The 26,733-nt window shown below is 36.4% G+C and overlaps 1 protein-coding gene across 9 annotated transcripts in view; it reads left to right on the plus strand.

Moving 5' to 3' along the window:
* The window catches only part of LARP4 (La ribonucleoprotein 4), a 60,408-nt gene extending 41,660 nt beyond the window's left edge, over window positions 1-18,748 (plus strand). For 4 of the 9 annotated variants that reach the window (XM_069489758.1, XM_069489759.1, XM_069489760.1 and 1 more), the window contains exons 9-16: window positions 1,506-1,718; window positions 2,245-2,348; window positions 7,896-8,108; window positions 9,084-9,132; window positions 12,157-12,318; window positions 15,848-15,972; window positions 16,085-16,253; window positions 18,188-18,748. In XM_069489758.1, coding sequence (XP_069345859.1) covers window positions 1,506-1,718; window positions 2,245-2,348; window positions 7,896-8,108; window positions 9,084-9,132; window positions 12,157-12,318; window positions 15,848-15,972; window positions 16,085-16,253; window positions 18,188-18,526 — 1,374 coding nt within the window. In that variant the 3' untranslated portion in view covers window positions 18,527-18,748. Of the gene's footprint in view, window positions 1-1,505; window positions 1,719-2,244; window positions 2,349-7,895; window positions 8,247-9,083; window positions 9,133-12,156; window positions 12,319-15,847; window positions 15,973-16,084; window positions 16,254-18,187 lie in introns of those variants that run through there. The other 5 variants (XM_069489764.1, XM_069489765.1, XM_069489766.1 and 2 more) reach the window with 5 other exon arrangements.
* Window positions 18,749-26,733: the final 7,985 nt, after the last annotated feature.

Genomic DNA, 26,733 nt, shown 5'->3' on the forward strand with positions numbered 1-26,733 from the left:
GTAGAGAATAGCCAGTCTTGTTTCTTGTATACTCTCACTCATTTCTCCATACCTCCAATTATTTTGAAGCAAATTTCAACCTCACTTTCACCTGTGTATAAGTTAGAATTAGTATCTCTAACAATAGGGATTCTTTTAAAAAAACATGAGTACAATATCATCACACTTAACACAAGAACAATTTCTTGAACATCATTAAATACCCAGTCACTTCATATTTTCCTGATTCCACATTTTTTTCCTTTCTGTTTAAAAATCTATTGTTTCTTAGTCTACTTTTGTGTTTTTTCTTTTGCTGATGTATTCTTTTGTTGGTGAAATAATCATGGTATTTGTCTTACACAGTTTCTCAGAGTATATGTTTTTCCAGCTTTATTGCTGGGCATAGTTTAATGTGATCCTTTGTCCCCTGTATTTCGTGGAAATTGGTAGCTATATATAGAGGTTTGATCAGATTTGGGTTTGATTTCAGGGCATCAGAGGAAGGGAAAAAAAGCTATCAGCTATGATCATTGACTAAGATCTGAATTCATTAGAGATTGCAAAATGATGCTATTTCTCTGCTGTCTGTTTTCCATTTATGAGAAGTTTGCCCTCATATTCATTAAATTGAGGTACAGGTCATATGTGAAATGCATGTTAAATGCGTGGTTCTAGCTTTTATTGCTAGTTTTTTTTTTTTTAAATAGTCTGTAGATTTCGTAGCAACTTTCAAAAATGACCTTTCAGTTTTTGGTTTTAAATATTTAAATATATTTGGTTTATTTATTTATTGTCCTTGTTGATGTCAGCCTCTTTGGGATGAATCCTGAGTCCTTCTGTTATAGCCCTAGTAATCTTCAGTAGTTTCGTTGCTATGTTATGTGAATGCGCTTATGAATATCCTGTCAAAGGCTTTCGGTCAGCTAGTTCTCCAGAATCCTCAGGTTACTTTATGGGGAAATGGCACTTTGTGCAGCACTGACTAGGCACACACAGTGCTCATGGCTACTGGTTTCATCATTGTTTATAAGCTTTTCATTTAGACTGAGCTAAGAAATTTGTGTCTAGTTTCTGTGTTTTAAGACAATATATCATGAGTTTGTACTGATGTTTCCAATTTAAAATATGGGTTTCATGGTTTTTATTTCCTGTTTCATATGCTTAAGAGCCGTTTGCTTTTCTTTTTTCTATGAACTCTGTTCATTTTTCTAACCCATTTTTCTGTAGGATTTTTGAGCCTTTTCATGTCTGTTTTTACAATTTATATATTATATTAGAGACATTAGCACCCTTGTCTGATGTGTTGCAGTTAGTTTTACTATTTTGGCTGGTTTTATTTTGTTTATTGTGGTTTTTGCCAGGCAAACATTTTCATTATTAATTAAAAGTGTCATTTCTTTTTCTTTTGATTCTACAATAATTAGAAAGAGTATAGTCATTTAAAATATGATAAAAATGTAAATTAAATATATTTGCAAAATGCACACTTAGTCCTTTGTTATTATGTGTTTCTTTTGTTCTAGGCAAGGATCAAAGCCATCAATACATTTTTTGCTAAGAATGGTTATCGATTAATGGATTCTAGTATGTATAGTCAGCCCATTCATACACAAGCACAGTATGCCTCACCAGTCTTTATGCAGCCTGTATATAATCCGCATCAACAGTACTCAGTCTATAGTATTGTGCCTCAGTCTTGGTCTCCAAATCCTGCACCTTACTTTGAAACACCACTGGTAAGTGAGATCCTTATAGAACAATAAAATATGAAATAATAAAATTTTTAATTCAAGCTTAAATTTTAAGAAAGCTGGCATAGTTCATTTGTTCGGTGTTAATATTGGTTACTTTTTGACTTGTAAATAGTAATATGGATATCTAATCCTCTATACCAAATATATTTATTGACTAAGGATTGAGCTATTAGTTCATATAATTTTATTCCATTAAACTTACTGAGTGAATTGAAAGAAGAGACTAGATAAGTCTTGGATGGTTACAGCTGACTTTCAGTGTTGTGAAATATTGTCAGAGAGGAATGTTCTTCAATAAGTAATGAACTAGTGATTCATTGTTCTTAAATCTAGTCAATTTAGTAGGTACTTGAAGTGAATATTTCAAAAGTGGATCATTAAAATATTTTAAGTTATTTTTGGCTTGTAAAAAATTGATATTAGGTTAGCTCATTCAAGTCCTTATGACCCTCACACCAGATTTTACCTTTACCATTAATATTATTTAAATGTTAAAATTTTCTTATAGGCTCCCTTTCCCAATGGTAGTTTTATGAATGGCTTTAATTCACCAGGATCTTATAAAACAAATGCTGCTGCTATGAATATGGGTCGACCATTCCAAAAAAATCGGTAAGATAAAAATCATAGCTGGAATTTATTTTAAATAATTCCCAATAGTTGTTAAGGATTTACTGTGTTATTTTTTAGCAATGCTTGTTGGCAGTCTCAATAAAAAGTTTGGTTTGTTTTAATAAAAAGAATGTGGATAATTCAGTAATTCAACCTAGAATTTGTACATACACTTTGACCTTGGAGTTGATAATGGATGTAAAAAGCACATTGGACTGAGATTTTTTTTTTCTTTTTTTTAAGAGATGAGATCTTGCTCTGTAACCCAGGCTGGAGTACAGTAGCACATTCTCATAGCTCAATGTAGCCTCCCATTCCTGGTCTCAAGTGATCATCCCATCTCAGCCTCCCAAGTAGGTGGAACTACAAGCGTGCACTACCATGCCTGGCTAATTTTTAAATTTTTTGTAGAGACAGGGTCCCGCTACGTTGCCCAAGCTGGTCTCAAACTCCTGGACTCAAGCAATCCTCCTGCTTCAGTCTCTGAAAGCTCTGGAATTGCAGGCATGAGCCACCATGCCTGACTTTGGATTGTTTTGTTTTTTTTTTTTTGTTAATAATAAAGAAAACAAACTATTTTATGGTAGCAGTCTTTGACATAAAATCTGATGTCTAATTGCCATTTAGTGTGTTAAATGGGTAACATTTTGGAGAATGAGAGTTCTTTCGGGATAGAAATGTTGTTAGCTGATTTGAATTGGGATGTATGTTATTTGGGGTTTTAAAGAATTGACTTTTGGCTGGGAGAGGTGGCTCATGCATGTAATCCTAGCACTCTGGGAGGCCAAGGCTTGATCACCTGAAGTCAACAGTTCAAGACCAGCCTCAGCAAGAGTGAGACCCCGTCTCTACTAAAAATAGAAAAATTATTGGGGCGTGGTGGCACACACCTGTAATCCCAGCTACTCGGGAGGCAAAGGCAGGAGAATCGCTTGAACCCAGCAGTTTGAGGTTACTGTGAGCTAGGCTGACGCCATAGCACTCTAGCCCAGGTGACAGACCGAGACTCCATTTCAAAAACAAACAAACAAAAAGGACTTTTGAAATGGCTTCCATGAACTATAGTGTACAACAGATAATTGCTAACATTTATTGAGCATTTAATGTCTCAAGATCTGTTCCTAGACTTTACATGTTTTATCAGTTAATTTTGAGAATCCTATAAGATAGGTGTACTTAAATGTCTATTTTATAGATGAGGAAATTGAGACATAAAAGGTGGTCAATATATTGTAGCCAAAATTTGACCGAGGCAGTTTGACTCCAAAGCTTGCACTTAAAGCACTATGTTCAGAGTAAATCATTAAGAATCTTGGAAAATGCTGATGTGGTAGCTCACACCTGTAATCCTAGAACTTAGGATTTTGAAGGCCGATTGCTTGAGGCCAGGAGTGCAAGACCAACCTGAGCAACATAGTGAGACCTCAACTCTACAAAAAATTTTTAAAAATTAGCTGAGCATATTGGCGCACACCTGTTGAGGTGGGGAGATCACTTGAGCCCAGGAGTTCGGTGTTACAGTGAACTATGATGACGTCACTACATTCCAGCCTGGGTGACAGAACAAGACGGTCTCTTTAAAAAAAAAAAAAAGGCTGGGAGCGGTGGCTCACGCCTGTAATCCTAGCACTCTGGGAGGCTGAGGCAGGTGGATCGCTCTAGGTCAGGAGTTCAAGACCAGCCTGAGCAAGAGCAAGACCCTGTCTCTACTAAAAATAGAAAGAGGCCGGGCGCGGTGGCTCACGCCTGTAATCCTAGCACTCTGGGAGGCCGAGGTGGGCGGATCGTTTGAGCTCAGGAGTTCGAGACCAGCCTGAGCAAGAGCGAGACCCCATCTCTACTAAAAATAGAAAGAAATTATATGGACAGCTAAAAATATATATAGAAAAAATTAGCCAGGCATGGTGGTGCATGCCTGTAGTCCCAGCTACTCGGGAGGCTGAGGCAGTAGGATCCCTTGAGCTTAGGAGTTTGAGGTTGCTGTGAGCTAGGCTGACGCCACGGCACTCACTCTAGCCTGGGCAACAAAGTGAGACTCTGTCTCAAAAAAAAAAAAAAGAAAGAAAGAAAGAAATTAGCTGGCCAACTAAAAATATATGTAGAAAAAATTAGCCGGGCGTGGTGGCGCATGCCTGTAGTCCCAGCTACTCGGGAGGCTGAGACAGGAGGATCCCTTGAGCTCAGGAGTTTGAGGTTGCTGTGAGCTAGGCTGACGCCACGGCACTCACTCTAGCCTGGGCAACAAAGTGAGACTCTGTCTCAAAAAAAAAAAAAAAGAAAGAAAGAAAGAAATTAGCTGGCCAACTAAAAATATATGTAGAAAAAATTAGCCGGGCATGGTGGCACATGCCTGTAGTCCCAGCTACTCGGGAGGCTGAGGTAGGAGGATTGCTTAAGCCCAGGAGTTTGAGGTTGCTGTGAGCTAGGCTGATACCATGGCACTCACTGTAGCCCGGGCAACAAAGCAAGACTCTGTCTCAACAAAAAAAAAAAAAAAAAAAAAGTCTTGCTAGGGTTTACTTGGCTAGTTATTAACAGGCCTAAGATATTAGAACATCTCGACATAAGCTGGCAAAGATTTTTCTTAAAAATAATTCCATTAGAGTAAATCTGTTTATAATTTCTTGTGTGAAGATAACAGATTTATGATTACAAATAATAGCTTTATAAAAAAATTTTTCTTTTTTTGAAGGGAAGACTGCTGATGTTGCAAATATATGAATTTTTTTGGTTTGTTTTTTGTTTTTTTGTTTGTTTGTTTGTTTTTGAGATACAGTCCCACTCTGCTGCCTGGGCTAGAGTGCCGTAGTGTCAGCCTAGCTCACTCCCACCTCAAATTCCCAGATTTAGGCTATCCTCCTGCCTCAGCCTCCTGAGTAGCTGGGACTACAGACACTCGCCACCACGCCTGGCTAATTTTTTCTATTTTTAGTAGAGATGGGGTCTTGCTCTTGCTCAGGCTGGTCTCTAACTCCTGAGCTCAAGCGACCCTCCTGCCTTGGCCTCCCAGAAGGATTACAGGCATGAACCACTACTCCCGGCCTATAAAAATATGTATCTGTTGATTTTACATACTTTTTTTTGAACGAGTAAATTTTGCTTTAGACAGTTAAGTAGAATAGACATCTTTGTTATAAAGTACATTAAAGAAATTTTTAACTAAAAGTACTGATATTTGCAGATGCATTACTTTTTGTCTACTATGCCTTCTTGGTAAAAGGGGTGAATTATAGTAAGAAAGCCAGGAATAACAGTGGGGTTATCTTTACATACGGGGAGGTATACCTATGGTTTTGAAGATACAGGGTAGGTTTAGTTTAATTTTGCATGTTAATCCAAATCACTCATGTACAGTTATTTTCCATATATTTAATCAGTGCAGGTTAATTTTTAATTACAGAAATAATATCTGAATACTTTCTTTTTATAAAAATGCAAACATTACAGATGAAAGTAAAAAGCTTTTTGACCACCAACTCTCATCCTTGACTCCTTCTTGCTTCTAAGAAGTCACTGCTGTGGAGGCCTTAATAATAATCATAATAATTATTATTTTAATGTTATCGGTCAAAGAAAAGAAAAGGTAACTTTTGGAGAGCACTTTTAACAGTTTTTGTGTGAACCTTGTGACAGCCCAGTGATGATCACTAGTCCTACTTAGAGAGAATGGGACTAACTTTCAGAAGTCCAGACATTTTTCTACCTTTCCTACTTTATATTTATTTTACTTCACTTCTCCTTTCTGTCTTTTATCATTTTCTTTCTACATTCTTTTTCTCTTTTGTCTGGATTGAGATTGTAAGTCCTTCTCAGTGAAGGGTAAGATTATGAGATCTGAGGGCTGATTAAACCTCATAACTTGTTTGTTAGGTATATTGAAATGCAATGTGAAAATCTGGTGAATGATAGTTTCCCAATGAGGTCATTTTCAGATGTGATGGGTAATATAAGTATTTTTTAAATTACTTTTTTTTTAGGTGACATACCATAATTTTCATTGCTGTTTTTAAAAATCTATTTAAAAAAGTGTCATTTTATATGAAACGGCACAACTTTGTAGGCTGATTTTTATCTTCAGTTTTAATAGTAATAACTTAATTTTTTATGGTCTCTAAAGAATAGGACAGCTAAAGATGCAATTGGAATTAATATTTAATTGTTGGGCTTATAATTACTTATGAGGTTTCAAATCCCTATTCAGAGAGCCAGGAATTGGCAACATGTTATTAATATTATAAATTTGTAACTGTGAAAATAGATTGTAAAAAGACATATAAACTGTAAGTAGTGGGCCAAACGTAAATCTCACACTTTCTTGTTAATCTACTGTAGAGCCAAGGTCCTCGGTTGCTTAGGCTTGCTCTAGATGTTTTTGTTATTGATTAACCTGCATCCTCTCTCCATTACTCTACCCTAGCTTCATCTGCTTACAAGTTTTTAGGAAGTTGGGTGCTTATACACATCATCCAAGATAAAAGCTACTTTGGTTAAAAGGAGGTTTGTTTTTTTAACTATGTTGTGTATCATAATTCATGAAGTCATGCCAGTCAGTTGGTTGCATTGCTTTATTTTCCTAATTGTTTGTCCAAATATGGATCTTTGAACAACTAATTTCATTTGGTGAAGGATGCTAGGTTTCTAGTGTATTCAAATATTTCTTACCCTTTTCATTGTTGCTCCCCTGTACGCCTTGCAAGACATTTTTTCCTAATTTCCTCCTTTGAAAATTTAACACATACTTATTATGGGATATCTATGTGTACTGTGTATGTGTTTTATACATAAAAGTATTATTATTGGGGGATTCCCCCCAATTTTTTTTTTTTACTCTCACTGGGGTAGCTTTGCTCCCATTGTGAGTTCATGGCATAGAGTCATTAATCTTAAACACTGGCTAATTTAAACATGTAAAGAATGCAGGCCGAGCGGGTGGCTCACACCCGTAATCCTAGCACTCTGGGAGGCCGAGGCGGGAGGATCGCTCGAGGTCACAAGTTCGAGACCAGCCCGAGCAAGAGCGAGACCCTGTCTCTACTAAAAATAGAAAGAAATGATCTGGACAGCTAAAAATATATATATACAAAAAATTAGCCGGGCATGGTGGCACATGGTGTGTAGTCCCAGCTACTCGGGAGGCTGAGGCAGTAGGATTGCTTAAGCCCAGGAGTTTGAGGTTGCTGTGAGCTAGGCTGACGCCACGGCACTCTAGCCTGGGTAACAGAGTGAGACTCTGTCTCAAAAAAAAACGCAGCTAATGTTAAAAACATAATCTAAAATCCTGATTATATTCTGAATATTGAGGTAGAAGTAGCTTTATCTCCACTTTGGATTCTCCCCCACCCCGAAACACTGCTTTTTTTAATGTAAAAATTCTTCTGCCTTTTAAAAACAATATGTCTGGATTATAAAAAGTTATATTTTATATGAAACATATTCATTTTTTATTTTTTGAAAATCAAAGTATAGCCAAAGCAAATTTTTAACCTGAGAAAAAATTTTTCTGTCTTGATTTATCCTTTTGTGTATGTGATCTTATATTTCTTATAGTGTGAAGCCTCATTTTAGGTCATCCAGTGGTTCAGAACACTCAGCAGAGAGCTCTGTGTCGTTGGGCGATGGACAGTTGAACAGATCGAGTTCAAGGAACTTTCCGACTGAACGACATAACCCTACAGTAGCAGGGCATCAGGAGCAAACTTACGTTACAAAGGATACCCCCACTTTGCAGATGGAACAGAATGGGGACTATGGTAGGGGGAGGTAAGGAAATGTGGGCATATGAAAAATTTTATCATAATGTGAGCATCCTGAATATTTGAATACCATAATTTGTTGATTTTTGTTTTATCTTAATTATTGGTATATGGTTATGCTAAACAAATACATTGTATAACATGAGTTAATAGTTTTTATGATTATTAAGAAATAAAGAGTACCTATATTGAATATACCTCTGAATCAGAGGTTTATAAAGTTACTCTGAAGTTCTTTTTTTTTTTTTTTTTTTTTTTTTTGAGACAGAGTCTCACTCTGTTGCCCAGGCTAGAGTGAGTGCTGTGGCGTCAGCCTAGCTCACAGCAACCTCAAACTCCTGGACTCAAGCAATCCTCCTGTCTCAGCCTCCCGAGTAGCTGGGACTACAGGCATGCACCACCATGCCCGGCTAATTTTTTTCTATATATATTTTTAGCTGTCCATATAATTTCTTTCTATTTTTAGTAGAGATGGGGTCTCGCTCTTGCTCAGGCTGGTCTCGAACTCCTGAGCTCAAACGATCCGCCCACCTCGGCCTCCCAGAGTGCTAGGATTACAGGCGTGAGCCACCGCGCCCGGCCTGAAGTTCTTTATAGTTCACTTAAGAAAGAACAGCTTAGAAAGATTAGATAACTGTCTGCCTTGCAGTTTTAACTTCTCCCACTTCTAAACTATAGAAGTGAGGGTATTTATTGTCTGCCCTGCCTAAGTTAAACCCTAATAATGCTTCTGCTGTGAAAAAAAATGCTACTAAAAATAAGCCCAATTTCTTTGTGGTGGTGGTAGTAGGTGAAGTTTTTGGTAAATTAGCTCAGGATCTCTTCAGAAAAATACATTTATCTTTTAATGATAATGGAGAGGAGTGGCCCCAGGTTTAGAAAGTATAAATATTTAAAATATAAATCTGGCTACCTTTGATAGAATGTAATTATTTGTAGAAACTTATGAGTTGTTCCATTCCCCTTTTTTTGTTGTTAAAAGGAGAACTCTTTTCAGAGGTCGAAGACGACGAGAAGATGACAGGATCCCAGTAAGTTAGTTTTGTTTTGTTTTGTTTTGTTTTGTTTTAACTTTTAATTAACATCGTTTAGATTTTTTTTTCCTACGTGTGATTTACTGTGGTGTTGGCTTGTGGTCTGTCCTTCCTTTCTGGGTTTTCGTTTTATTGATTCTAGTATTCAGGAAAGGTAAATAGAGCCTGAATTTGACCCTAAAATATTCACCACCACCACTCACACACCTCGCCTCAAGTACATAGAGTTAGGAGTTTGACTTGTGTTACTTACTTAAAAATTTTACATTTGGGTATCTGTCATGTTGACGTGGTTTAGAAGTAAACATATGAAAAGTTTATTGCATTATTTATGGACATTTAAGTAGTTTCAATCTTTTACAAACAGTGTTATTACAGACAGTGCAATGATAGTCTCACTTACAACTATCATTTCCTGTGTGTGGAATTATATCTGAAGCAAAACCCTTGAAGGGGGATTTCTGGATCACAATTCAATTGCTGCCGAATAGCCTTTTTTATGAATTGTGCCAATTTTCATTCCCACAAACAGTAAACAAAAGCTCTACTTATCTATGGCCTTACAAAATGTATGATTTCCTTTTTTTTTTTTTTTCCCTTTTCTTTTTTTTCTTTCTGTCTTTTGGCCAGTCTGAGAGGACATGTATGATTCACACTTAAAGCTCTGTTGGATGATATTAGAAACTTAAACTATTTATTAATTGCTATTTTGGGCCAATATTTTACCTACATTCTTATATGTACTGATCTTATAAGAGATCTTATAGATAGAAAATATTCCTATTTTTACACATCTTCTTATTTGAACTTCAACTTTCCTAGCTTCAAATTATTCATATTTTTATTTTTTGTGGTTCATAGTGAATGTTTGCAGTCTCTTAACCGGGGGCAAAAAGAGTTGAGAAAAATGGTGTGGGAAAGCATGGAGATCTTCCAAAACTCCTCCTAAAATTTACAGATATATTATAAATGTGTAACATAATGTTTATTTTACTTGTATGAAGCTTTGTAGTGAAAGGAAACTTCATTTTCAAAGAAGAAAATGTATTGCATTATAACACAAAGAATTGTCTTTTCTATATTATGGGCAGCTATGAAACTTTAGGTAACAATTCTTTTCTTCCTTCCTTCCATCCCTTTCTTTCCCTTTCTTTCTTTTCTTTCTTTTCCTTCAAGAGACAGGGTTTTGCTCTGTTGCCCAGGCTAGAGGGTAGTGGCATGATCATAGCTCACTGCAGCTTCAAACTCCTGGGCTCAAGTAATCCTCCTGCCTCAGCTTCCCAAGTAGCTGGGACTACAGGCTCATGCCCCTGTGCCCAGCTAAGTTTTTAAATTTTTGTACAGACAGGGTCTGACTATGTTGCCCAGGCTGGTCTTGAACTCCTGCGCTCAGGCAGTCTTCCCCCCTGAGCCTCCCAAAGTGCTAAGACTACAGACAGGCATGAGCCACCACCATGCTTGGCCTGCAACAATTTTTTTTAGTGTGCCATTATAGCAGTCCACATGAATCCTCAAGTGGTCCTCAACAATTGGGAGAAGAGAGGTTAGATTTGAGGTCTGTTTAACATGTTTTAAATGTCATGATTGAGGACTAAAAGTTGGGGTGAGGGAAAAGGAGACAGGCATGCCTTCTAATAGGAAGGGCAGGGTAGAAGAGCCCTTGTGCAGGAGGGAGATCTTGAGATCAAATTTAGGATTTGCAAACCTAAACATAGTAATTGAAAAGATGAAATCATGCAGAGTACTCTCTGAAGAGTGATAAAAGTGGTCCAAATATGGAATTTTACGGAACATAAGTAATAGCTGAAAAATGAGATTATTCGGTATGTTGTTTGAAGTATCCAGGCAAAACTGAATAGATGTGGCTAACAGGCAAAGGGATATCTGAGTTTCAGGTAAAGGCCTAGTTTGAAACTATTTAAAGTGTACAATTCAATGATTTTTTGTAAGTCTACAAAAACCCATCAAAATTTAAGAAGTAGATAGGGAGAGAGAAGTAAGCACATGACTGTCAGATATGAGAAGAACCAAGAGAAAGAGGTATCACAGAAACCAAGAGAAGAATGAGCTCCCAAAGGAAAGAATGGTTAACATACCATATGCTATAGTGAGGTCAGGAGTCTGTCAGGTTTTGCATTGCGGAGGTCATTGGTGGCTTGCCAAACACAATTTTAGTGGAGTGATGAGTATAGAGATGAGGAAGTGGAGGAGATAACAAGTGAGAGTCTTGTCAGAGGACATACAGGGTAGTAGTAGATTGAAAGGAAAGATGAGATTTTCAAAAATGTTATGTGGAGGAAGGAAACTATATAGGAGCAAGATGATGACACATTTAGGTAAGGTGGGTATTCTTTTTTGGTAGGGGGAGACAAGGTCTCATCTGTCTCCCAGGCTACAGTGCAGTGGCTTGATCATAGCTCACTGCAACCTCCAACTCTAATAAGACTCAAGTGACCCTCCTGCCTCAGCCTCCTGAGTAGCTAGGACTACAGGTGCACACCACCATACCTGGCTAATTTTTCTATTTTTTGTGACAAGGGTTTGCTCTTGCTCAGGCTGGAGTTTTTCTACTTTTTGTAGATACAGGGTCTTTCTCTTGCTCAGGTTGGTCTTGAACTCCTGGGCTCAAGCCATCTTCACATCTCAGCTGCCCAAAGTGCTGGGATTATAGGCAAGAGTCACCAGGCCTGGCCATGTGTGTGTTTTTTTGTTACGGAGCGAGGTATAGCAAATTTAAAAATCAATGAATAGTGGAGATAGATTAGAAGGTTCAAGGAGTGTGGCAAAGTTTGCAAAAAAAAAAAAAAAATGGGCGAGAACTGACTAAAGATAAACAGAATTAATAAAGACTAATGAGAGCTCAACTGAGTAGAGAAACCACGTATTTATATATAGAGACACAGTTCTGTGCACTAGGCTAGAGGTTTTGTTTGTTTCTTTTCTTGCAGCTTTCAACATTTGTGGCATAAGATTAGAGAATTAAATAGGCGTGTGACTTGTTTTATCATTTATGTCTTTTAGAGACCCCATCCTTCAACAGCTGAAGCAAAGGCTCCGACACCAAAGTTTGACTTACTAGCCTCAAATTTTCCTCCTTTACCTGGAAGTTCATCAAGAATGCCAGGTGAACTTGTTTTGGAGAATAGGATGTCCGATGTTGTTAAAGGTGTCTACAAAGAAAAGGTAAACATTGAATCATCTTACCTTATGAGACCATATTTAGGCTTTATTTTTAGGGTTATTGTTTAAAATTTTATTTGCACATAGCACATATTTCTATCATGATTTTTTTTTTTTTTTTCCTTTTTGAGACCAGGAGTTCAAGACCAGCCTGGGTAACATAGCAACTCTATTAAAAAAAAAAAAAAAAATTATTTATTTATTTTAATTAGCCAGGCATGATGGCATGTGCCTATAATCCTAGCTACTTGGGAGACTGAGCTGGGAGGATGGCTTGAGCCTAGGAGTTTAAGGCTTCAGTGAGATGTGGTCATGCCACTGCATTCCAACCTTAGCAACAGAGCAAGACCCTTATCTCTTAACGACAACAACAGAAAAAGATGACGAAGAAGAAATCATTTTCCCTTGGAATTTTGAAGATATTATTCCACTGTCTTCCCTCATTTAAAAATATGATAAAATATGGTAGTTATTTCATTAATTCTAAGATAGACTTTTTAAATGTTTTATCACCTTAGAAAATCAGTCTTTCTTATAATTAAAAGCTATTGTAGTTTAAATGGCACTGTTTTTTTCTTTTTAATACATCAAATAATGGTATTAAATCTCTTCTCAGTTATAATACACACACACATTTTTAAATAATAAAGTGTACATCCCCTTGTAATCCCAACCCACAATTAGGTCCTGTAAACATCCTCAGTATCTTAGCAGTGACATGTGTATCTCCTCCCTATTTACAATCCTCCTTCTCCTGTCATGCTTAGATATAAATATTATTCTGACTTTGTGATGATAATGATAATAATTTTCTTCCTTTTCTTCACAGTTTTTATCATTCTGGGTTGGCAAGCTTTTCCTGTAAAGGACTAATAGTAAATATTTTAGGTTTTGTGGGCCACATACTGTCATATATACCTTGTTTGTTTTTACAACCCTTTAATAATAACTTGAAAGCCATTCCTAGCTTTTTTGCCATACCCAAACAAGTTGAAGGCTGAATTTGGCCTGTGAATCTTAGTTTGCCAACCCCTGTCCTAAACAATATATTGTCTCGTGTGCCTATTTTTGAGCACTATATAAAGAAAATTGTATGTATTCTTCTGTTATTTCTTCTGTTCTATATGGTTTGAAATTCATCACTGTTGATAGAGATGACTATACCTCATTTCAAACTGATGTGTAATATTCTCTTGTACAAATACAGTATTCATCCATTCTGCTGTTAATGGATGTTTCAGGTGGTTCTCTTGTTTGTTTGCTGTTAAAAGCAATGCTGCTATAAATATTGAAATCTTTTGTTCATGTGAGCATGAACTTTTCTAGGGTATATTCATAGGAGTGGAGTTGCTAGGTCATAAGGGATGTTCTTTTAAAACTTCAGAGTCTTTCAAATATTTTTTTTCTATTGGACTATCTTACAGATTTATGTAACTTTTATATATTCTGGATACTAATCCTTTGTCAGTTACAGGTCTTGCAAATAATCTTTTAGTTTTATGGTTTTCAGTCTTTAGTGTCTTTGGGTGAAAACAAGTTCTTAATTTTTATTTTAATGTCCTATTTATCAGTCTTTATGCTTTGTTCTTTTTATATCTTGCTTAACATGTTCTAGCTTCCAGAGAGTCTTTTTTTTTTTTTTTTTGAGACAGAGTTTCACTCTGTTGCCCGGGCTACAGTGCCGTGGCATCAGCCTAGCTCACAGCAACCTCAAACTCCTGGGCTCAAGCAATCCTACTGCCTCAGCCTCCCAAGTAGCTGGGACTACAGGCATTCGCCACCATGCCTAGCTAATTTTTTCTATATATTTTTTAGTTGTCCGGTTAATATCTTTCTATTTTTTGGTAGAGACGGGGTCTCGCTCTTGCTCAGGGTGGTCTCGAACTCTTGACCTTGAGCAATCCTCCTGCCTCAGCCTCCTAGAGTGCTAGGATTACAGGCGTGAGCCACCGCGCCCGGCCCAGAGAGTCTTTTGAGAACCCAAGCATTCTGATTCCTAATCTCTGTGACTTGTTTTTTTGGTCTTTCTGGAACCTTTTAGGATTTTTTATTTATCCTTGGTATAGTGTGAAATTTCATATTGATGTATCTTGGGTGTGGCTCTTTTTTTTTTTTTTTTCATTGCACTGGATGTTTGGTGGACCCTTCCAATCTGGAAGCTGTTCTATGATGGGAAATTTTCCTGTATAATCTCTTTGATAAATTTTTCATCTCTCTTTTCTTCTCTCTGTTTTTCTTCTTTTGAGTTTTCTTAATTTTGGTCTTATACGTGTTTTCTACAAAGTTTACCTAAACATTACCTTCTAAACCTACTGAAAAATTTATCTCATCAGTCAGTTTTGATTTCTAGGACTCTTTCTTTTTTAATTGTGATAAATGCACAACAACATAAACATTTCCCATATTAACATTTTAGGTGTGTATAGTTTAGTAGTGTTAAGTACATTCACATTGTTGTGCAACTAATCTCTATAACTCTTTATCTTACAAAACTAAAACTCTGTACACATTAAATTGCAGCTCCTTTTCCCCCCCTTCCCTAAGCCCTAGGCAACCAGCATTCTACTTTCTGACTCTGTCAAATGACTACTCTACATACTTCATATAAGTGGAATCATACAGTATTTGTCTTTCTGTGACTGGCTTATTTTACTTAGCATAATATCCTGAAGGTTCATCCATGTTGAAGTGTGTATCATTTCTTTTATTGCCAAATAATATTCCATTATTTGGATATATACTACATTTTGTTTATCCATTTACCAGTTGATGGACATTTGGGTTGTTTCCACTTTTTGGCTATTACAAATAATGCTATTATGAACATTTGTGTGAAAATTTTTGTATAGACATGTTTCTATTTTTCTTGGTTACATGCCCAAGGAGTGGAATTGCTGGGACATATGGTAACTCCATATTTATTAAACTTTTTAAGGAACTGCCAGATTGTTTTCTAAAGCAATGCATCATTTTACATTGCCACCCTCAATGTATGACAGTTCCACTAGGTCCATATTATTACCAATATTTGTTAATGTCTTGTCTTTTTTATTGAAACCATCCTAGTGGATATGAAGTTGTTTTTTCATTGTAGTTTTTTGGTTTGGTTTGGTTTTGTTTGAGACAGGGTCTCATTCTGCCCCCGGGCTAGAGTACAGTGTTATTGTCATAGCTCACTGCAACCTCAAACTCCTGGGCTCAAGTGATTGTCCTGCCTCAGTCTCCCAAGTTGCTGGGACCATAGGCGTGTGCCACCACACCTGGCAAATTTTTCTATTTTTTGTAGAGATGGGGTCTCACTTTTGCTCAGGCTGGTCTCGAACCCCTGACTTCAAGGGATCCTACCACCTCAGCCACCCAAAGTGCTAGGATTACAGGTGTGAACCACCACACCTGGTTTCATTGTGGTTTAGATTTTTATTTCTCTAATAACTAATGATGTTGATCGTCTTCTCATATGTTTATTGGCCATTTGTATATCTTATTTGGGAAAATGTCTGAGTGTAATTTTGAAATATCTTTTTACTTTAAGGATAGTGAAGAGCTGAGAGTTAGTTGCCCAGTACCTGCAGGAGATGAGCAGACAGACTGCACTTCTGCCCAGCAGCTCAGTATGAATACCAGTCTTCCATGTGCAGCTGAGCTTCCTGCATTAAGGTACAAGTTTCAATATAGAAGACATCAACAGTAAATTACTTTTTGTTCCATTCAGTTGCTTAACTCTTTGCTTGTTGTTCTGAGTCTAATGTCAAGCTCTTTTTTTCCCTAGCACAACTCAGCAAGAAAAGGATTTAATAGAGGATTCTACTGTTCAGAAGGATGTTCTCAACCAGATAACTATACCAGTTTCTTCCCCAACTACTGCAAAGCCATCAAGGGCAAATACTGCTTCACCATGTAATAGTAACATAAATGCAGCTGTAACTGTGGCCCTACAGGTAACTTGAAGAGTTTCATTTATGTGAGAAAAAATATAATACATTGGATAGTAAAGTATTTTTTTCACATAACACTTTGTTAGGGCACATTCATTTGGAAGTAGCGCAAATTGAAGCTGCTGGCATCAGAAGCCATAAGAGTTTTACGGTCACAGCAAAGAGATGGGAACTTTTATGTCATGTTGAGGGAATGAAGAATTTATTATTCATTCTATTTCTTTTGATTTTTTTCCCTGATCATATTATAATAAAGTGAAGCTTCTTCGTTTTCCAAATTATGATGAATTTATCGTTTTTGGATAGCATAACAAGGCCTTGAGCCTCTTGAAATTCTTTTCATTGTATATATCAGTAGCCCCCAACTTTTTTGGCACCAGGGACCAGTTTCATGGAAGACAGTTTTTCCAAGGACTGGGGTTGGGATGGTTTCAGGTTGAGTCAAGTGCATTTCATTTATCGTACAGTCAAACCTCTCTGCTAATGATAATCTGTATTTGCAGCTGCTCCCCAGCGCTGGCATCACCAGCTCAGCTCCACCTTAGATCATCAGGCATTAGATTCTCATAAGGAGTGCACAACCTAGATATTCCTCACATGCGCAATTTACAGTAGGGTTTGCATTCCTATAAGAATCTAATGCTGGCTGGGCGTGGTGGCTCACGCCTGTAATCCTAGCACTCTGGGAGGCCGAGGCGGGCAGATTGTTTGAGCTCAGGAGTTCAAGACCAGCCTGAGCAAGAGCGAGACCCCATCTCTACTAAAAATAGAAAGAAATTATATGGACAACTAAAAATATATGTAGAAAAAATTAGCCGAGCATGGTGGCCCATGCCTGTAGTCCCAGCTACTTGGGAGGCTGAGGCAGTAGGATTGCTTAAGCCCAGGAGTTTGAGGTGGCTGTGAGCTAGGCTGACGCCACGGCACTCTAGCCCGGGCAACAGAGTGAGACTCTGTCTCAAAAACAGAATCTAATGCCCCTGCTCATCTGAAAGGAGGCAGAGCTTATGTGGTGATGCGAGCAATGCGGAGCAGCTGTAAATACAGATGAAGCTTTTCGCTTGCCCGTGGCTCGCCTTCTGTGTGGCCTGGTTCCTAACGGGCCATATACTAGTACCGGTTCACAGCCCAGGGGTTGGGGACCACAGATAGATGTGACACTTAATAAATCTATGAGTGGCCATTGAGGCGTTACTCCCACTTGCATTCAAGTTCCAGAATTGTTTCATAATTTAATAATGGGGAAAATATAGAAAAGCAGGGAAAAAACCCACAAAATTTACCTATAATCCATTTAGTGATATAACTAGTATGATTTTAATATAGCTTTTTATCAGTTGAGAACATCTTATTTAATGACAGTAATAATAATTTTTAAAAAGCAGCTACCACTTGAATGCTTACTATGATTCTAGAATCAGGGCTAAAGACTGGTGCTTTATTCTATTCTCACAACATTCCACCTTTTTCAGTTGAGGTAATTAAGACTTTTTATTAGTCTTCTATTAATATTCTGCCTGCCCTGCTGCAATTCTTATGGATTACTCTCAGGATTTTTTATGGCAAAGAAAGAGGGTGAAACCATTTTATTTCATCATATAGCTATGTCATTATTAATTTATCCTTTCTTAGGCATTTAGGTTGTTTGCATTACTTTCATCACTAGATAATGTTGATATGAACATCCTTCAGATAAATTCATCTAGCGAAATTATTGTATCATAAATAAATTGCTAAGGCTTCTTACTATTTTCAACAAATATATATATTTTTAAGATTGTACTAGTACATTCTAATTGCAGTGTATATGAGAGTGTCTATTGCCCTTTCCTAGAAAATAGCCTATGGTTTTCCTGTGGTTAACATGATCTTTTTTGTACTTTATTATTTACAGAATGTATGCCATAAATTATTTTTTGTTTCTTATCTCTTCAAAGGAACCCAGAAAATTAAGTTACGCTGAAGTGTGCCAGAAGCCCCCTAAAGAGCCATCTTCAGTTCTTGTACAGCCACTACGGGAACTTCGCTCCAATGTAGTGTCTCCCACCAAAAATGAAGAGAATGCAGCTCCTGAGAAGTCTGTTGAGAAACCACATGAGAAGCCAGAAGCAAGGGCTAGTAAGGATTATTCTGGCTTCCGAGGCAATACCATTCCCAGGGGAGCAGCTGGAAAAATCAGGGAACAGAGACGCCAGTTTAGCCATAGGGCTATACCTCAGGGAGTGACTCGACGTAATGGCAAAGAGCAATATGTGCCACCCAGATCACCAAAGTAAAAAAAAAAAAAAAAAAAAAAAACAACAACAAAACAAAAACTATTCACACACTTCTCTCTCTTCCCATTAAACTTGAGCCGTGGCTATATTGAACTGTTTTGGAAGGGAGTGGGTAGCCAGGAAGGAAGCAGGAAAAAGTATGTCCTTAAATCATTATGGATTTTGGAGTTGTGAACAGTAAGATCCCAAAATTCATCTCTAATGTGATTTTTAAATGCTGGAGGATTCCAATCAGTATATATATATATATATATACACATATATAAAAAGTATAATTTTTCTATTTTTGTTTTTGATTTTAATTTGCAGAGATTTTCTGCCTGGAATCAATTTTGAGGGTTCAGATTTAGCTTGGAAAAAAGAACATTATACATCCTTCAGTATAGGAGATGAGGGAGTGAGAGAAAATATTTTTTGAACAAGGATTTCTGTAAAATTAGAAATTACTTTTTTTAATCTATTTAAAGTTTGGCTTGGAGAATGCCATCTCTGACTATATGGCCTTTTGTTGCAAAGCAGATTGGTGGCTGGGGTGCCTGTTGTGGGTGTGAGTGTGTAGAAGAGCGATTGAAGCCAAATCTATTGTCGTGTTAGTAAATGATTTGAAAACTGAATGTAATACTTGAGTAGTTTTCTTTTTCTTAGTTTGAAATTTAGTCTGTCTTTTTGACCTTACTAATATTTCATTCAAGAAGCTATTAAGCTCTGATTGTACTTGGAGATGTGACTACCAATCAGTTTGATACTCAAGGAAAGAATAGAGATTATTTAAAAAATTGAAAAATTTCATCTTAGACCTCAGTAGATAGGTCAAATGGACTTGAGAGGTTTAAACTACCCTGTGATTTTTTTTTCCCCCCATAACATGGGAAACAAAAGTGTTTTTTTGTTAATCTATGTTACTCTGTTCTTTGCCCACCCTCAAAAACAAAATAACCACCTACTGAATTGTATGTTTGTAACTGCTTTGACCAGTGTAGTTAAATCATACAGGTGTTCTAAATTTCAATTTTGAACGTTGAAGTATTTACTCTTCTGTTCACATATTTAGAATTTTAGGTCCCAGAGTGGTAGGGCAAACTGACCCTACGATAATTTATTTGTGTTAGTGTTAAAGATGAAACATTGTAACTGACTCTTAAAGTGTTATAGTGTAGAAGTAAAAAGAAACTTTTTTAAAAGGCTTAATTTGTGGGGAACTTTTTTCTGTTTACAGTGTATTTATCACTTTCCTTCCCTCCCCTTCTTCAAAAAAAGACATACAATTTGGAATTCACTGAAACAGAACCAGCAAGTCAGGAGATTTTTAAGTTAAGATGAGGAAAGTGGTTGAAGAAAATTAATGCATAATTTCTCAGTGAATAAAGTTGTAGCTCTCATATATTAAATAGGCAAGTTTACATGCTGGTATTTAGGAAATGGCTAAAATATTAAAAACCATGTTGCATTAATCTGTTTTAAGTCATACCATGTTCAGAGTTCTATGTAAGGTGGGTTTTATTTTCCTTTATTGGATAGTTTGTAATAAGAACTGTCCCTTGTGTTAGTGAATTACATATGTACAAATTGAAACTGTAAATTGTGAACACTGGAAAGCACCATTGTGACATAGAGTAAACATCTTAGTAATATATTAAAATGAATGTAAATGGAGGTTAAAATTACATTACTGTGAAACTCATCTTCCAACTCTAAGTTAAGCTTTGGAGATTTGTAATAGTGGGTAACTGTTAACAGCTTTGAAAACACTGCACATTTCTGTATAAGCCAGAATTATTATTTGTAACTTATTATTCAGCTTGGCAATTGCTTTTGATTTGTTGGATTTTATAACATGGTATAACATACTTACTCAGTTCGAAACTATTCATTTCTACACACTATTTTTCAAATCACCTAATAGATGAAACATACAATAAAACTACCTGTGCTGAAATTTGGGGGAAGTTTAGGACCTTTTAAAAAAAAGTATTAATAATCATTGACTACATCTATGATAAAACTGCTTATTTTGGTTTACTTAGATAATGCTGCAGTTGGTGGAAATGATAAACATTAAAGTGTTAACATCTGTGAATGCATTGGATTCAAGAGAATAAACATTTTGTAAAAATCACTTGGTAAGGATTACAAAATTATTGCACTTAAAATGAAACATTACCTATTTTTTAACAATGTGTCACAGATGTAGGCTTGTATTACATGTATGCTTGTATGTCTTGCTGTTAGTCTACTAACTTCTAAAAATCTACAGATTGTAATTGTAACACAAGAAAAGTCTTCTTTTGAAGAAAGCAAGTGTGTTTTTGCTTTTTCTCCAATACATTATTGAAAGTAGAAATTTAATTTGAAGACATGACCATTTTTTAAATTTCTTATAAAATATAGCGTTTTTAATTTAATTTGCCTCATTACATCTAATAGTTCCCATTTGATGGGATATATAGGGAAGAATAAGTGTGTGTATGTGTGTGTATATATATAATATATATATTCACAGTATGTATTTAGCATTTATTTTATTACAGCAGATTTAAGGATTTTTTCTAAATGATGCCTGTGAGTTGTGTGAAACTTAGCTTTTTTCCAAGCATTACTCTGTAACTGATGAGGGTGGGTGTTCATTGTAGTTCAACTATTTATTTGGTTGTTTAGATGGAAAAATTTTAATATCAAATTTTTCTCTTCACCTTTATGACTTACCATTTCCTTGGGCTGTTGGAGGCTGGAAGTAGATATAAATGATATTGAATGTTTGGTACAGTGATGTTCTGCCGTAAGTTCTTACTGCATGAAAAGAACAAGAGTCACTCGTACAAGTTCATTACCTTGCAGTTAATAGAAAAGGTACATAGAGACATTGCAAAACCTGTCTCCATTTTCTATCCTGATAAGTAAAGTTTTCATAATATCAAGGGCCTGTCTCTAGTCTGAGTAATTTCAATTTTGCCAAAAATAGACACTGACATTTAAAATAGTGATTTCTTCTAAATTTTTTTCAACTGGATTTTGGAGGAAGATAAGACTGAAGTGATACGGGTTTGTTGTTGTGGTCTTAAGTGCTCAATTTACAGGTGATCAAATGACATGCATAATTCTGATTTATTTTTGGTTCTTAAAATTAAGGTAGCTTGAATATTTCACATTCCTTTTTCTTTTTAAATAACCAGATTTGCTTTGCAAAAGGCTTAAATGATGGAGTGTTAGCATCTTCACTAGTGTTTACACTAGAAAACAAGAAGAATGTTGCTGGAACAGAAAATAGTATTTAAAAGTTACTGAACACTTCTCTAGTTTATTAGGTATGGCCTTAATAATTAGTCTCTTGGCTTAAATATCCACTGGTTCTGCTATGACACAGTTGAACAACACTGGAGTTAAGTCTCTGATATTTGTGTTGGCAATATATATGAACCATATTTTAAAAGTACCCGTTTTGTTTTGTTTTGTTTTCCTTTTTTTTTTTTTTTTTTTTAACAGAAATGGTAAAACTCAAAAGAGGACATGTATTCCGTTTAAGGGGGTTTTATAAATTCTTAATTATAATATATGATGGATTTTTTCCTAACATTTTATATTTCCTTACAATTTGTTGGCCATTAATTTAACTGGGCTTTTTGGCATATGCTAATGTAGCTAGCCTGAGTTTCCAAGAAGATACTTAGACATTTCACTTATTAGCTCAATGAGGATATTTTAAGAAGTTGAAAGAGAATTTGTTTTCAAGTTGAGAATCAATTCTCTTTTAAAATTCACGTGATAATTAAGTAACTTAAAGTTTATTTTTTAAAGCTGAGAACTTTTTATGAATCTTTGAGTAGACAGTTCCTAAAAGTGCAACTCAGATATCAACAGGCTGCGTATTAAATGGTTTTATTTTCAGTTTTGCAGCACAGAACACTGATTAGTATATGTAAAGAAAGATCCATATCAACGTTGATTTTTTTTTTTTTTAAACCTGATTCAGGTGTCCTTTGAGTGACATCTCTTAAATGTGAGGGGGTGGGGGTCAGAACCAGTTCTCTGGCTTCTTCTTTTGTCCATTGCTTAGGTTTGTTCCTGTTGTCAAAACTGTCCCCCCCAAAAGGTGTGACACATGCTCATGCATAAAATGTTAAAATGAGTACATCCTTGTATTTGTATTTGTTTTCAACATTGCCAAGGTGCTATGGGAAACTAAAGTAACAAAATTAGAAAAAAATAAAATTATTAAAAGCAGGACTGGTGTATGTCTAATGACTACGTCTGTGTATTTTTCAATAATTTTATGTGTTGCTCCTTCTCTAGTTCCATCATTCTGGTCTCAGCTAGTTTTTTGGTTTTGGAGGGGGTAAGAAGAGTGGGAGGTATGGTAGTATAGTATTTTATGTATAAAAAAGGACAGAGAGCCAGGGTAAATATTCAGCTTTACAATTCTCAGATTTTCTTTTCATTTTTTTAGTATCAGAGGCAGTTATTGAAGGAAAAAAAAAAATCCCAGGGTAATGGACAGTTTAAAGATTTTACCTTTATGGGGTGGATTATTGCCTTGCTTGAGTATGTGATTATCAAACCCAGCTAAAGGGTATTTGGGGTTTCTTAAAGGAAAATTTCACTAGGAAATTTAAATGACTGTTTTAGTTTTTAAAAGATACTTCTTTTTAATGCAAAAACTGAATGAGTCTCTGGCTTTTTAACAGCTGTTATTTGTAAGTTAATGTGATAGCTTTTATTGAATGTACTATGTTGCTAAAAAAAAAACACTATTGTGTTTCATGGCTATTCTGTTTATTCTTGAATTGTTAAAGTGAAATTTTATGGTAGAAATCTAGGTCTTAATTTCGAAGTATATTCTCTTAATTCTCAAAAATACTTTTCTACCTAGTTATGTGATATGGATATGTTTGTAAATAATATACCTTAAGGTAACACATTTAATATGAGCATTCACTTTAATAATTACTTTGTTGTTTATGTAGCATTGCCCGTTAGCTAAACCTTTCATTTGCTAATAAACAGTTACATGTATCTTAACGAAGATGGCTCATATCAGTGAGGAAAATGGTCATCCTGGTAATGACAGGTTTATAGGGGATTAGGTACTAACAAAGCCTTAGGGCCTTATGTAAGTGTGTTAGTATATTTATTTGGCCAAAGTGTGGGGGTGCATAACATAAATTTTATCTCAGGAGCACAGTATAATGGTGTATTCTTTTTAGTGGACTGAGAATCAAATTGGTAAACTCTGATAGGCTTTTGAGTTGTATTTAAAATGAGTGTATTTGCAAAGAGTTTCACTACAGATACCTTATATTTAACCACATATCTTATTAGATAATATTAGCCTAAATATCATGCCTTCTAGTTTTAATTATATACCTGGAGGTTTTCAATAAAACGTTTCAACAGTTACTACCAAAGAATTGTGAATTTTCTTCTATCAAAATGTCTTTATTCTACCATGTCCCTGGAGGATCCCTCCCCCCAAAAATGTCTTTAGTTTGTATGAGGGTTTAAAGAAACTGGAATGTTTTCCCTTTATATTACTCCTAAGTAAGGACCCTCAGTTTCTTCTAGTCTTGTAGGAAGGAACAAGCTATGTAACCTTTGTCTTTTAAAATTCATTTTTTTAGTAGCTGTTCTGCAGGTCTTTGAAATTGCAGTATTAGTCTCCTGTTTTCATTGTATACGTATTTGTATTAGACTTAGTGAACCATAGAAGTACTCCAGCTCCCCTGTAATATTACATTGGCTGTTATTTATCTTTATACACTTGTATTTTGAATTATGTATTAAGTTCTAATTTTGCTATTATGCATTCCAAGTTCTGCATAAAAAAGTAGCTATTGACTTGTCAAAACAAGGATATTTACTTAGCATTGGAGCAAATTAAGACGAATAGAGCATTCAATCAGTATTTATTGCATGCTGTATTCCAGACAGTGTGGTAGGCAGTAAAAACAGGATTTCTGCCCTTATGGTGCTTAGAATGAAAAAGTCATAAATAATTGCAAAATTAGAACAATAGTAAATACAACAGCTGGAGTCTGACTGAATCTGTGGAGTTGGAGTGGGGGATGGTGCAAGGACGGAATACTTTGAGCAACTGAGAGTTCATATATCTGAAGGAGTAGGAGTTAATGAGTAGGAGGAGGGTGTCCCAGACCTGAGGGAACAAGCTACACCATTTTATGGTGCATTGGAAGAATTGTAGGGCCCTGCAGCCTACAGCATGGGAAATATTCATTCCATCTTCCCAAGTGAGGCTGGAGAAGTAGGTAAGAGGTAGACTTCTGGGATTTGAAGTATGTGGAGAACACATGGGAGACCAGGTAGGTTATACCAGATAATGATACAGCTGGACCAAGGTGGAAGATTTGAATAACGTAGAAAGTATAATCTGCACGCAGGTCGGGAAGGTTAAATATGGAAGAGGGAGGGAGGCATCAAAGATGACTCGTGAATTTGTCCTACGGGACTGGATGGATGTTTGTGCCATTCACTATGATTGGCAAAAAACCTGTTGTGGGGAGGGCAAAATTATAAGTACAGTTTTGAGATGACTGTTCTTTTTTGCAGGATTTTTTGTAATCCTAACCATGACAAGAAGGGGATAGGGGCAGAAAAAAAATAATACTAACCCAGAAGCAATCCTTTCAAGTCCAGTAGTTCATCTCTAGTATAGGGTGGTTTAGTTTTTGTTTTTGTCTTTTCGCAGGGGAGGTGGGGGAGTGTTGAGACAGGGTCTCTCTTGCCAGGACTACGGTGCGGTGGCGTCATTATAGCTCACTGCAACCTGAAACTACTGGGCTCAAGCGATCTTCCTGCCTCAGCCTCCCGAACAGCTGGGACTACAGGTGCGCACCACCATGCCTGGCTAACGGTGGTTTTAATTAGATTACATTTTCTTTCAACTAATTTTAAAAGTGACTGTTAGGGACAGGGCTAAAAATTGTTGGTTTATATCTGCGCCTTTTTCTCTGTCTTCATTGTCGTGTCCTTAATCCCAGTTGTCATTCTCTTTCCACCTGGACGGTCTCCAAGTCACCAACTATTGTGCTAAGCACTTAACATGATTTCATTTAAGACACTATCTTCACCAATATGCCTGACTGCTACTGGAGAGGAATAGGCATTAAGTTTGTCTTGACTGTTTACTACCTCTAAGAAAAATTTTTTTCTTGTTACCAACTTGACATTTTTCTGTGGATTCCTAGAAGACTTATAATTTATGCCTGCCTAAGAAAGTTTCTTACATCTGCAAACTTGTGTCTTAGATGTCACATAACACCCCCATGAACCCGTCTCGGAGGTCGTAGAATTTCCATGTCTGTCAAACCTTTTCCCCTACCTGGAATGAAATGATAGGTTTGCCATTAGCCAACTCTGCAACTAATCTTGGTGTAGTCAGGCAAATAATTTAATTCTCTCAGCTTGCATACTCATACAGAAAATTAGGGAGTAATAGCAAATATTCTCAAAGTTTCCAGATGTAAGTAAACTTTCTTTTTCTGAGACAGAGTCTCACTGTGTTGCCCGGGCTAGAGTGAGTGCCATGGTGTCAGCCTAGCTCACAGCAACCTCAAACTCCTGGGCTTAAGCGATCCTACTGCCCTCAGCCTCCTGAGTAGCTGGGACTATAGGCATGTGCCACCATGCCTGGCTAATTTTTTCTATATATATTTTTAGTTTGCCAGATAATTTCTTTCTATTTTTAGTAGAGACAGGGTCTCGCTCTTGCTCAGGCTGGTCTTGAACTCCTGAGCTCAAACAATCCACCCACCTCGGCCTCCCAGAGTGCTATGATTACAGGCGTGAGCCACTGCGCCTGGCCCTGTAAGTAAACTTTTTAAAAATTTGTTTTAATTGTGTCTAATCACTTATTTTTTTGCAGATGTATAGCTATTTGGTAGCATGCCATTCTTCATCAGTATTCCAACCTTGAAAAAATGCCCACACGCTAACTTTCCATGACCTTAATTGTTCTGTACTATACTAGGTGCACAGGATACTGAAATTACAAATTTCCTACTCTTAATAACTTTAAAGTCAAGCATTATAAACTAAAATATTGCTATTAAGTGTTTTGAAAACTTTTATAGTATTAGAAATACACAGGAAAGAGTGGTCAACTCTTCTGGTGAGGAAGAGGTTAACTTTCAAGTTGAGTCTTGATCACTATGTGTTTGCAAGATAGTCAATGAAAGAAAGGGCATGCTAGCAAAGAA

The sequence above is a fragment of the Eulemur rufifrons genome, chromosome 16 (assembly GCF_041146395.1).
Source record: "Eulemur rufifrons isolate Redbay chromosome 16, OSU_ERuf_1, whole genome shotgun sequence".
Classification (NCBI taxonomy): Eukaryota; Metazoa; Chordata; class Mammalia; order Primates; family Lemuridae; genus Eulemur; species Eulemur rufifrons.